This window comes from Acanthaster planci, linkage group LG11, assembly GCF_054643075.1.
Source record: "Acanthaster planci isolate LZ-2023a linkage group LG11, COTS_SCS, whole genome shotgun sequence".
Taxonomy (NCBI): domain Eukaryota; kingdom Metazoa; phylum Echinodermata; class Asteroidea; order Valvatida; family Acanthasteridae; genus Acanthaster; species Acanthaster planci.
Genome location: NC_141787.1, coordinates 16,680,931 through 16,694,940, shown reverse-complemented (window position 1 = coordinate 16,694,940; position 14,010 = coordinate 16,680,931). Strand labels below are relative to the sequence as shown.

At 37.5% G+C, this 14,010-nt stretch overlaps 1 protein-coding gene across 21 annotated transcripts in view; it reads left to right on the top strand.

The window, feature by feature from the left end:
- The window catches only part of LOC110976375 (voltage-dependent calcium channel type A subunit alpha-1-like), a 160,910-nt gene that overhangs the window by 129,211 nt on the left and 17,689 nt on the right, over window positions 1-14,010 (top strand). For 20 of the 21 annotated variants that reach the window (XM_087143281.1, XM_087143283.1, XM_087143282.1 and 17 more), the window contains 3 exons: window positions 6,791-6,811; window positions 9,478-9,797; window positions 13,534-13,687. In XM_087143281.1, the coding sequence (XP_086999407.1) occupies window positions 6,791-6,811; window positions 9,478-9,797; window positions 13,534-13,687 (495 nt within the window). The remainder of the gene's footprint in view (window positions 1-6,790; window positions 6,812-9,477; window positions 9,798-13,533; window positions 13,688-14,010) is intronic. The other variant, XM_087143286.1, reaches the window with a different exon arrangement.

The following is a 14,010-nucleotide window of genomic DNA, read 5'->3' as shown; positions in this document are numbered from 1 at the left end:
CTCTTTCTTGATGATATGTTCTCAGATTTGTAGAGGGTATACTAGGAACAACCGGTCAATCTGTCATGTACTAACGTTCTTTTTCATTAAAATAAAATCTTCCCGACTTACTAACAGCTGTCTAATTGCAAAGTTCATATATGCAAGGCTTTGTTCAGGATGTAATGTCTTGGATGTCAAAATTGTGTACTTGACAAATGGTCAAATGTTTAAGTCTTAGCTGTGTTTTCTTTGGTGGTGTAGTAAATTGAAATACCTTTCGCTTTTGAGCAAATAATTTGTTACGGCACGGCTCAGGCTGTCCGTTGCATCTTTATGAAGCAGTCTCTTGAAATATAATTTATATTATATATGACTCTACACAGTGGGTTTTGAAGTTATTTTCAAATGTTTATTTATTTATCAACTTTGTCAGGTGGCACAAAGCACTGTTGTCATTGGATGATAGTTTCCAACACTTTTGAATAGGCATATTAGCACAAAGGGCTGTTTACGATTGGTTGATTCAGTCATTAAGCATAGATTGTTCCTTAAACCCATCCAGTTTTTAAAAAATCTAATGCCGCAATTTCTGGAAGCATCGTCGCTTGGTCGGCACTTCTTTATTTACTAAAGAACTTTCAGATGGAACAACAACTTGCACTGCTGTAGCCGGTAAACATTTAATAGTTACAAAGCCTCCAAAGCTAAATGGCAAACGGGTTTTCATAGTTGTGATTATAAGGATGTTGACAAGGAAAGTTTTCATTCCGGTTCTTCAGGGATTTCCAATGTATTTCAATGGATTTCTTCAGGCCTCTGTGGCAGAAGGCAAATCTTTCTCATATTCTATTTCTCTCCTAATCATAGGTGGTGGTTGGCCTCATCATCTCTCATGATTCTCCTCATTTTCTCACTTCTTTTCACTCACAGGAGAATAAACACAAAAGAGTAATTCATCCATTCACTTCACTGCTGCTTCGAGCAACTGTTAACCATAATCTTAACTTGAATCACAAATTTTGAACAATTTAGCTTAGTTTTGTAGCTCTGCAAAAGCGTAAGATATTTGTCTCATTAAAATCATGGATATCAGTTAAGAACACACAGCTGAAAGAGCATTCATTGAGATATTTCTTTTCACAATGAATATCATACTTTCGCAGTATCATTTGCAGCATTGTAGTCGCCACTCCCACAAGACCATCACAACACCATCACAACACCATCACAACACCATCACAACACCATCACAACACCATCACAGGTCACAAGCTCATTCCAATGAACTGAATCTAGAGTATCATTCTTCTGTTTTGGTTCACTCTGTTACTTGTGAATGACCTGGTGTCAGGTCTTGTGTGGAACATTGATCATTTTGTGATACATTAATTTAGTTAGGAAATACGGGTGCATAACACATGGCAGAAAAGACACTGTCGTAAAGTTTGGCCTGATTCAAACAAATGATTTTTACTGGAGAAAATTTTGGATGATTGGTGACTTTTTTCTGCAGCTTTGTGTTAATGTCACAGGAAAATGTACATATTGTTTTTCAGTTATAGTCATATGCACCTGTATTTTGCATTGAATGATTTTATTCAACCCAGTTTCTTTCCTTATTTCTTTACATTTTCTTGCTCTATCATTCCACTGGCAGATGGCATCACAAACCAGCATCTAACACCAGATCACACCCGCAGTGGGATCCACAGTGGGATCTTCCATATTTTGTTTATAATCACTTGGATATTGATCATACCATTTTAAGCAGTCAGGGATGGAAAGGTTTATGGTTGTACATAATTGTAAAAAAAAAACCAATGGTTTGGAATGCACAAGTATTTGTAGTTACTTTTTATCAATTGAATGAATTCTGAGATTTTTTGAAAGTGGTTTGCTACTCATTACAAATCTTTCGAGTTTCTTGAGATATTATTCCAATCAAAATAAATTATCCTGCAAACTTGGTTCATAAACTTTTCCTTTTCCCCTGAACCAGTCCTGTTATTTGTCCTTTTATTGTTTGAGTTGTTTATTTGTTGTCTTTGAGTGTTTGTTGTTTGTAATTCTCACGGGTATGGTTTCTTCCCCAGGATTCCTTTGCGTAGCATCAGGTGTGAACTTCGTCAATCACCTTGCTTCTCCTCAACCCTACCTGCATGCTCCTCCTGATGACCAATTCAAAGATTTGTCTCAAAAATTGAATCTCATAAATTCACCTTCAAATCACCATAAAGTATGTTAAACCTGTCGAGGACTTGAGGTATCTTTGACACACCATGAATCTAGAAATCTTTTATGAGCATTCATTTCATGTGCATTTGTCAGTTACTTTGATAAGTTTCAAAACGTTATATTTATCTGAGATCTAGTTCATGAACAAGTGAGACATGAGCTGCAAAACAAATAATCTCCAAGATTCATCAAGATTCCCCCCCCCCCGTGGTTCTGGATCAGCTCCTGTTTGGAGCAAGCTCTTGATTTAAGAACTTATAGCTTAACAAAAAAGAATTATGATGAATGATTTGATTGATCGTAGTCTGTAGTGTTACCACAGCAAATATTCTTGAATCCTTTTGTTGTGATCCCAAATTGGAGATGTTGTAACCATGCCAGTTACCTGACAGAAGTAATGTGAATTGGAGGAACTGTAACTTCATTGGCTCATGAGCTTACATTTGGATTGATTTATTGAAATTTTATGCAGATTTATTCATGATGGTTAAGGTTTTTTTTCATCACTTCGAGCACAGCCACTGCACCTAAAATTCCTGTTTCCTGTACCTATTAGAGATTTTTTTTCCTAGGTCAATTTGCCTTTTTTTTTGCTTCTCCCTATTTGCTGTTCCTGCAGAGCATCACCCGCTTTTGACCTCTGACCTTATCTGGGTGTCACGGTTGCCAGGGTTTTCTTGATTTCTTTGGAATTTTATAAAGTGTCTCGTTATGTTTTCCTGCTGAAAAATGAATTAAGTTGGTGCCAGATATACAGGTTGGTTGCCAGTTTGAAGAGTATTTAGTCGTTCAAACTCAACTGCACGTCATATTTGTATATGTATGTATATTATCCTTGAGGTGTATAAAGTTATATTTTAATTTTTATAAAAAAAAATATTGTATCATAAATCCTGGTATTCCAGGGGATATTCTACACAGAGGAAAGACACCTCTTCAGTATTTTGATTTTCCAAGCTACTAACTCATTCCAACTTTTGGAGTAATGTACTCAAATGTTTAGGTTTGGATACTTGTGTGTTGTGCTTATGGTTTTTATGTAACCGTCTTTCAATTTCTGTCATATTTTCTATTATTTGTGTACTGTGATATTATTTGTATTGATTACATGTTTGGTGTATTATTTTCAAGTGTTTAGTACTTTAGTAATTTGTGCTCAGTGAAACCTGAAATAGTACTATTTGAAAGTACCATTTAGTACTATGTTACAGATAAAAAGGTGTGGCACTCATAAGAGTATTGTGCTTAGGGGTATTTTGTAGCATTTTCTGGAAATGAAGTCAACAATAAGTACATGTAGGTACCAAATGAATGGAGAAAACTACGTCAGGCTCATCTTAATTTTCATTTCTCTTGATAAAACTAGGAAATTTCATCGCACAGTTAAGTGATAAAAATCAGGTTTTTCAGATCAGGCTCTATATATTTAAGTTTGCTAGTTCTTAGGCTTTTAAAATCTATTTAATGCTTTCTTTGCGGAGCATTAAATAAAGCAACAAAATCATAAAGTCTTCCAAAGCAAAATGTTTTTATCAAGTTATGCAGTATCAGATTTACCATTACTTTTTTGTTTATGCACGTGACTTGGTGTTATAATTTCTTTCATGTTTGTTTACCTTTTTGTTTATTGATTTGTTTGTCCTGTGTTATTTAGAATATAAATGAATACAGAAGAAATTAGATTTAGAGGTGAAACACAGAATAAAATGTATGTTTAGTTGCTTTCAATTCACTTCAAAATATGGATTATGTATTCTCTGGAAATATTGCATTTTGTATGTTATTCAACATCATTGTCATGGGTACTGTACATAGGCATCATGTCAATTTTGTTACTCCTTTATCTTATTGAAATACTATCTTTAGCAAATGGCATTGCAGTGACGGCTCTCCTTGACAAACTTTTTCAATATTCAATACCATGAAGAAATTAATATCTTTTACTAGATTTTCACTGATTTTTAAAATTTAGATGGTGAAATCTTCGGCAAGGAAATCATATTCTTGAATGATAATCGTAATTAAAGATCGTAATTGAAAATCGGAGTTTTGTAAGTGACCGCTTTGGGAAGAAGTGACCACTTCAGGCAGAGTTTTGTTTCTCAAGTTTGAATTGATATTTTACGAAGATTAAGAGCTGGCCAGATTACACAGATAACCATGAAGCTCCGGTGACAGCTTTAGTCGGCTTGCCTGGCCTACCAACACGTCAGTGGTGCCACAGAGATTGAACTGACTTTCATTCAATTTATGTGCATTTTAAAAACTTGTCATTAAGGTGAATATTATATAATTGCTTATTATTTCGGGTTTGGATCAGAGATTGTGAATAAAATTCTGTGACTGATATCAGCATATCTGGATGTTGTCATGGCAACAGTGATTTTCACCGGCATCCTTGAGTCAGCATGCGGTGGAGGGAGGCATCAACATTTTCCAGTCACCCTAAAACCAACCTCGGTGCTTGCTTTCTTATTGGTGGCTGATCTTTGTTTTTTATAGTGCCGGTTGATAGTATCAATTACTTAACATCAGATGGTGGCGGGTTCACATGCAACCCCTTGAGTTGTGTGTACTGGACTGAGGAGATGGGATTGTCACTTAGGTAGTAGTTTAACTATCTGCCCAGCTGCAGCGGTTACCAGTTTGAGCTACAAGTACTCTGCAATATAGAAAAGCAACCTAATGGTGCCATCTGTAGAGATGAAAGTGATTTCAAAGTCATGTATATTGAATTTGGTGCGGGATGATAATGTACTTAGTGTTGGACAATGCCCATCACCTTGTCTGTTTCTTGAAGAGGTAGTTGTGGTGGTGGTGATGGTTCCATGGTGATGGGAATACCTTATTAATTGGGATGCTGTAGATATTGATGACTGTAGAATCATGGAGGTTAGATCTCTTAGCACAGAGTGGCCGACCTTGTGTTTCCAATTTCTTTCATTCTGGGTTTCTGCTTTCTGCACCTTTACTTTGATGCTGTGACCTTTTTTCTTCTATTGGTGGTTGGTTGCAAAAAAGCAAATCTGTTCCAAGCCAATTGGGCTTATCAAGCCGATGTTTATCTCAGGTTTAGGCATGAAATGAGAGAGAATATGCCTACTGCCCCCCCCCACAAAATTACCAGTCTATCGTAGATTGCTTCCCGAATATTTCTTGGTGGAGAGAGGCAAGTAGGGGTGAAGTGACATGCCCCAAGGCCACACCTTATGTCCAGCAGCTGGATTCGAATCCCTGACCTTCTGATCAGGAGTCGTAAACCTTAATCACTGGGCCACCTGCACCCTCCCCCCAGGTGTTTGGTGGATTGTATCTTTTTTGGATATTTTATTGGATAATCAGCCTCTATCAACCCATTAGAATTCGAAAACATGAGTTAAATTCCTTCCACTGCATAACAATAAGTGGGCAATATCATCATGAAAGCATTTTGATTCTGAATCACTCATCCTTTTATCTCTATTAATCGTGATGTCCAACTACCGGTAAGTTACTCGTCGTGGGAAGTCTGGTTTTAATGAAGCGTCTACAGATTTTCTTTCTCCCCTCCAGTTCATTTTTCCTTTCAAAGTTGAAGCATGATTTCAAGGATAACAAGCAATACAATTTGGCCTAAACAGTGGGTGATTTACCCCTCTAGAAGCAACTTTTTGTGTGCTATGATGTGCCGAGTGATTAACACCTTTTAATCACCCAGTATTTATCTGGGAAAGTTTGGTAGTATTTTTCTTTTGTTTATTTTAGATGTAACTTAGATTTTCTTGAACTTTACCATAAACTTGAAAATGTATCGCAGTGGCTTGATCCTGATTAATCATAATCTAATTTGTAATGATTATTCTTCTGTCTCTTGAATTCAGTTTTTCTTTTAATTTCTACTCAAATGGGACTTCTTTAATTTTCACTCATGCTAATTTAACGCAAAATACTCTTTCTATTTTGAATTTCATTGAGTGGTCTCAACAATATTGTTAACAGTGAATATCACCGCTTGAACTTTTAAGTGTATTTCACTGAGAAAATAACTCATGCTTTGAAACTTGAAACAGACCCTCTCGTGTTCTATTTTCACAGATCATGTGACCCTCAATTGTCCCCACGTCCTAGCAGGGTTGCTTGATGGGTTAACCCCTTGCACAAACTTTTGTGAAGGAAGTACAGACATTGCAAAGCATTGTGGATTACTGGCTGCCCCAGTCAATGTACATACAGGTGCACTCAGTGCGTATTTGTTCTTATTCGGTTCACCAACCCTGCTACCTCTCAAGAGGGCTGTATTGTCCTTTGCATAGAGGGCGCCTGTCTAATGCACAGTTGAGAACATCATGCAACCAAGACTATTCAAAGTCTCATGATAGGTACTTGGTGAAGACAAAACATTAATAAGGTTCACTTGGAGGAGTGTTTGGTCCCTCCTTTGCACCCCTAACCTCATCAACCCTTTCACTGCAGATCAGCAAGATCAGCATGAATATTCATGACAATGTCATAACTAATGCATGTGTCCCTGAACCACATTCATCCATTTCCCATTATTTTCCCTCTTTTTTTCCCCCCTACACTCATCATGCAGTTTATCCAGGCTGCTCAGAAGGTAATCAGATTATCTGCCACCTCCTCTAGGAGATTACTTCTTCACCGTTTGAATCTCTTCAAATTCACACAATTTTAGCATTTTTCTCTTGATAAGGATAGTTCACTTTATAGTTGTAGAAGCACATATAAACTTTATGTTTTTGTTTATATTTCATACAGTTTTGACATAGTTGAAATTTGGTTCAATTTGAACATTTTAGAATTGTTTTTTCCTCATACAGATTCCTCGCATTTCTATTTCTTTTTTGTGTCTGAACTCTGCTATATTTCACCCTTTTTGTGCACAACAAAGTTCTTGTTTAAACTTCTCTCGTTCAATTCTCACTGTCAATAATTCATGTTTATAGAGATAGTTGATCCTATTAACAAATACACCGAGTTAAAGTAGACTTGAAAGCTCCCAGTTAACTGCTTTTTTTTCTTCACTTTCGAGCTTTGCATGTTTTCTGCATGAATTCCCACATTCTGCATTACTGGAATGCCAACACTTCTGTTTTCCTTCCAACACTTCTGTTTTCCTTCCAACACTTCTGTTTTCCTTCCAACAATTAACACTCCAAGAGATTTCATTGACAATAACACTTGATTTTCCCTTTTTTTTTCTTTTATTGAAAAGTACTCTATTTCATTTTCATATGTGTTTGTCAGTTAACAAATTACATGCAATGCAACAAAGAACATAACTGAAGACAGTTTGAATATATTGAGAATGGATTAAGTTCAAACAGTACAGTTTGGGTTTAAACTCTCGACCGCAGAAATACAGATGATTCAACTTGACATAAACATTATATTTCTTGCAGAGCAGTGGTGTAGCTGGGGGGCACGTGCCCACCCCCCTCAAATTCCCGGTCCCCCCCCAAAAAAACGGATGAATGGATATTGAACAAGGCTAAGAAAAGCTTGCCCCCCCAAATAACCACACCATTGAAAGCTGGTGCCCCATAAGATGCTGGTGCCCCCCTTTTGGCCCCCCCCAGTAAAATCCTAGCTACGCCACTGTTGCAGAGGGTACTAAGAATACCACATCACTTTACCCCTGGCATGTATATCAACAAGCAGATGTTTACACTGCGTAGGTTGGGGATACTTAAAAACAAGGATGTTTTTGATCGGCCGACCTTGAAGCATTTTCGTGCAATGCATTTTGTTCAAATTCCGCCTCAATTGACACCATGGTGTCAGAACTCGGAAGTGTTTGGTCGGTGCAAACAACCAAATTTCCGGGGATAATACAGGGAAAGTTGAGAACTTGCCATCAATTCTGTACATGAAAACTGCATTTGTCTTGGAAGGTGTTTTCTTGCCGTATATAGTCTGTGTTAATTTGTTTTAACAAATGAGTAAAATGACAAGGCATGACAATTGATTTATATATTCATGTGTTTCACCATGGTGCTCCATGGTCTCACTTATCCTACAATTACTTTGCCATTAGTACCACCACAAGGTTTGCATCAAACAGCAAACATATCTCCAAGTCAAAGCCACACCTAACTAACTTAAGACACAGTGTCAACTTTTTCTGAATTGCACTTTTTCCCCCTTGCAATAAGCCGTGCTACACATCCTTGACCGTGTTTGAATCATTTCGCCCACATCCTCAATTGAAGGAAGGAAGCTGCCGGTATAACAACATTCTCCAGCAGACTGTTTCAGCTCTGTTATGTGTCCTTTCCTCTGCTTAATGTTGCATTTATTTGTCTCTTGTTCCCATTTCTCTCTGCCCCTGTGTCCTCACTTTGTTTGTGTTTAGTCTTCTTTTCTTGCAGTTCACAATGTCATTGAATTCACTTTGTGTGATATCACTTTTCTTGTTTTCTGTTACTATTCTAGTTTTTAGAAACTCTTTTTTACAGTCAGTTTTGTAGATTTTATGATCACTATCATTCAAGAAGAATGTGCTTTGCATTAATCTCAAAGAAGTGAGAAGAACTGTATTTATAAAAAGGTTTGTTTTGGTCTCAAGATTATTGTCTTTTGAAAATTGACAGCACTGCCCAATTTAGGAATTACAGATATTTTAAGAGTTCATTTAAATCTTGGAGATTTTTAAATTTCTGCTGTTGGTAGGATGACTATTAAAATAAGAAATAATAAACCTAAAAAAAATTGAATTTAACAAAAAAAAAAAGGTGAAAGCATTTATTTTATGCTGTCAAAGTATATTTAACCGTGCATTGGTTTGTACAGAGTGTATTTGCACTCCCCCAAAAAGCCAAAAGAGAAACCAAAAAAATACCTGGCACGAAACAGCTCATCCTGTCTGTTAACACTAAAGTCTTCTCTGTTTTTGTCTCTATGGATAATTGATTCACCAACAGCTTGGATAAAAAAAACACTAGAGAAAGGAGGTTTGAAATGGAAAGATTGTAGCTCATGATCATTCAAAGTGAAAGACATTTCTCTGAACTCCCTTTTCCTTCTCGCCACTTCAACCCCAACATCGCCATCCAATTTACAGCCTTACTCAATTTCTTTCACTGGTTGTACAAACCAAAATCAGTGTCCTCTTTAGGTACTGTGTTTTGTATGAAAAGAATCAGCGCATCTGTAGAAAACTAGTCTGATTTATCTTTTTTCAGTTTAACAGGATGATCTCTGTTTTGTTTTTAGTTTGAACCTGAATTAACCTCAAACTTTACTGATCTGTCTGTGACATAGCGCCCATCCCTCTTCCGACAACTTGTTGGAGCTGTCAGGCGAGGGAGCGCAGAGAAGATCTTCAAGGAAGTCGAGGAAGAGAATGAGTCCACTCCACTGGCTCCTAATGAGCCTAAGCCAGAGATCAAGGCCATTGATCCACCCCCTGCCAAATCCAGAGAGAGAGACAGGGAGAGAGACAGGGACCGAGATCGAGACAGAGAACGGGAGAGAGATCATGGCAGGCCCAGGATGGCAGCAACCACGCTACCGAGGATCGATAGCTCTGGATCCGAGGGTCTTACCCAAGACCAGCAAAGTAGGAGATCATCACCACAAGTGTAAGTGTCAGACCTCACATGTTTCTAGACCATGCCCTATCTCATGGTGGCTTCAAGTCTGTAAAATGTATCTAGTCCAAATTCTTTGAGGTATTGTCTACTTTGTCCACTAAGCTAGCAATAAAAATACCTTACCAAAAAATGACAACTTGTCATGGCATTACTCCTGTTTGAAAGAAGTATTATAACCAAACTGTTTCATAACACCTTGATTCATTTTATTCTTATGGATAAATTTCAAATTATTCGATAGCATTGTAACTGATTGCTTAATGGCATCATTTGCTTTGATGTAGGGGCTTGGAAAGCTCAAAGGAATTTGTGACATTCAGTCAGGGTGGTGGTTGTTATGACCAACTTAGAAATGTCAGTCAAGAATGTAATGTGATATTTCCTGCTCATCCAAACTATTGAGATCAAGCCAACTGTGTCTTTAACCTAGTTCACAAGAAACAACAATTTTCCCAGAAATTTTGAATAGCGCCCTCTTCTGGTTCAACACCTAACATTTTGCCATCTGAAGAGTTGTGCAGCTTTTAGTTCTTTTGAACCAGCATGAACAAATTAGGTAAAGAATATTTTCTCCCACCCAAACATTCTACAAATGAAGTAATTTTCCCATTTTCCCTATGTACATGCATGTATTGTACAGCTTTAGAATATTTATTTTGAGACTCTGTGACTTTGAGAATTTCCTAATCACACGACTCGTACAAAGGCAAGATCAGATGCCTGCTTCCCATTGGATATGTTCCCTGGCTAGAATAATTTCCTAACATTTTGAAGTTATAAGCCCAAAATGTCTGTTAAATTACTCCTAGATTAGTTCTCAAGTTCATTTCAATCATCATGCAGAGCTTATACCAGGAAATCTTATTAAGAGAATATAGTTTTGACCTGTTGATGACAAAAGAATTCCAATAATCCAATGATTCTTTAAACATATGGAGTTCTTAAAAAGGAACTGAAGTTCTGTTCAAACAGAGTATTTCCTGCATACAAAGAATTGTATCCACAACTGTGATTCTGTTACCATGGAAACTTATCCATTTTTCATCCCATTAAGTCTACTGTGGTCCTTCTTGCCATCTGGCTCCTAGCGTGCCCAGATTAAAGATCTATCAAGTTGTTGGCAGAACAACAAACCCTTCCATTCTTTAGCAGCATAGGGGAAAATGTGAATTTTTTTTTCTTTCCTGATTGTTGGCTAGGCGATACAGCTGTTCCATAAGAGGTGCACCTGTCACTGTTACCCTCTGACCTAGTGTGTGTGTTTGCTGATAATTTGTATGCCAGATAGTGATGAGGGTACATTATGGCTGTAGGGAATTGAACTTGACCAAAAGTGCATGTTTGACAGACCTTAGCGTATTGTTCAAAGCAGGGGCACATTGGTAGGAGAGTGTTTATTTTTATAAGAGCTAGGTGAATACGTTGGTTGATGTGGCAAATCTTGATCTGGCTGGGACAGAATTTAACACCACCTTAATGAATTGGTTTATTACAACAATCATGACTTTCCTCAGTGTCCTGTGACCATTGGAATGTGCCATTGCTAGGCTAAAGATTAACATTCAGTTTGAAACAGATGGAAAGATTAGCTGCATATCTATTTTAGATGTTGACTTTTAAAATACAAATGAAATTGTTTTTCTTTCTCCGTCCAAAGTTTCTGCACAGCTCTTTTGTTTCCTCCTGTTTTCGTTTAAAATTCAGCAACAGTAGACTGATTTGGGCTTGATAATCTGCCTTAACCATCAAAGATGTACACGTGGTGCTTTATATCAAAATATTACTTTAAAAAAGATTTTAAAAGTGATTGGCTAGAGACGAGATGTAGTGTCACCAGGAAGGGTATATTTAAAATCAAATCAGTTGGCTGTCCTATATTCAACAAAAATTTCCTTTAGAGGTTTTCACCTGGTACCTGACTTCAACTTGTTCAGAATAAACACATCTCTTCACCTCCATATCAAACATTTGCCCTTAAGGAGTTTCTCTGACCCAAATAACTGGCTCGATGAGTAGAGATGTCTCCTTTAGGGAGAGTTGAAGTCTTTGGAGTTCAAACAAGGACACTTTCTCTGAACACAAATCTGAGGTCTTTGAGGAATGTCCCCATTTGTTGAAACAAGAAAAGGGGGGTATTTGGTAGTTGAAGGACCTTTGAAGAATTGAAGTGGAAGTGATGTTTATAGTTTGTTAGTCAGTAATGGGGTACAATGGGTTGATGCAGTAGGTTATCATAGGGTCAAAGTCATTCAGAGTCTTTTTGTAATTATGGAGGACTTAGTAGTTGCATGACGTCAGTCCATTGGTTGACTTTTGAAGTACTAACTTTGACCCAAAGAAAGAAAAATCAGAGAAATTCTGGATTGAGTTTTGGTACAGAATAGGAATACATGTATGTGCTTCTTGGAATGAAGATGAAAGATTTCCAAGGCGTTTGTTCAATTCTATTCCACATTTTGCATTACGAAAACATTTTGGCTTCGTGTTGGAGAAAACCAGAAGCTGGGACTTTGGTTTGTTCAACATTGTTCACTGACAACTGTTTGACAAATAAACAAGCAACAAAAATACTTTAAACAAAACAGAAAAAACTCATTACCTTGAGTTTCAAAAACATTCTGGGAAATTGACAAATAAACAAGCAACAAAAACACTTTAAACAAAACAGAAAACAAATCAATTTCCCAGAATGTTTTTGAAACTCAAGGTAATGAGTTTTTTTTTACCTTTATTTTTCACCTCGGTTCACCTGGAAAGATAGGGAAGTAAGACCATTGCTATGCCATCAAATCATCCAAGCATCCTGATCAACATCCTCTATGTAAAACTAAAAATCAAGAGACCCGTACAAGGTTACATTTCAAGTTTCCCTCACTGTCCACCATTGAACTTAAAGTCTGATATCTGTCACTGCGATCTCATGTTTGTCATCTCAACTATGAAACACCATCAATGTAATCACCCTCCATAAAATCACACATTAAGATTCCAGAATGTTTTCTGGAAAGTGATTCAGGGACATGCAATAATGACCCTGTTATCTGTTGTCTTCAGTGACTGCTTTATTGTCCTTCCTGAGAGGCCAATAACACTTCAACCTCTTCAGAATGCCAAAATAAAAAGTCATCTAGTTCTCAGATGTAAATCAATGTAAACCATTTCACAGGGCACACAAAGGTTAGGCAGAGATCCTCCTGTGAAATGTTTGGAATATTCAGGGGTCAGCATTTGGCTGTTTTCAATATTTCAGCCATCTGGTAGAATTCCAGATATTTTGGAAGTTCAAAATCAACCAGTTGTTCTCACGGCAGTTCAGGATTTGCCGATATTGTTGTAGCTGTGACATTAGTAGGTTCTTTCCATCAGTCATTTTTTTCAGCAGCTTAACAGAAGTTTGCTGCAGCCGACACCATAATTGCCAATCTATCAGCTATGCATAAAGCCTCCCTAGAAACATTTAAAACAATCTGCATCAAATTTCCTGTTTCCAAACTTTTAATGTTTATTAGTTCCTTGTTATATTCGTGTTTTCCCTGGGACATGCAAGCACTTGTAAATGGAATTTGGTTTTCCAATTTTCCTTGTAGTTGGGCCTTGATTTTTCTCTCATGCTCAGTGTGAAATGTATCTATAATTAAACTTCCACTCACCAAGTGAGCATCGCTCACCTTCTCCATCTTTTAACATGAATGACTAACACCCTGTGTCTTTATCCTCCCAACAGACACGACAAGTCCCCTGACAGACATCGTGGGAGATCCCGTGATAGACAGTATGACAGATCTCAGGATAGACCCCAGGACAGACCCCAGGACAGACCCAGTGATGGGCCACGAGAATCTCGAAGAAGGCCCAGGGATACGCTAGACAGCGCTAGGGTAAGAGTGAAACTTTTCGGTGTTTCCCATTGGATGTTGATTGAGCTTTCCCTGAGATGATGAATTAAGTATCATAACAACTTCACAAATAGGCCAGTCAAATGTCATGATTGTTAAATGTACCCAGACCAATTTGGTAACCTTTGTCAGGGATCAAAATTAACCTTTTTTTCCTGGTAGCTGGCAGGACCAGTACTTCAAAATTTCCACTGGTCGTGCTGAAAGTTTGGGGGTCCATACCAGAACCGGAAAAAATTCTGTCAACTGTGGCTGCAAATGTCAACATTTGTTGTGATACATGTAGGCAGAGGTCAAAATTAAAA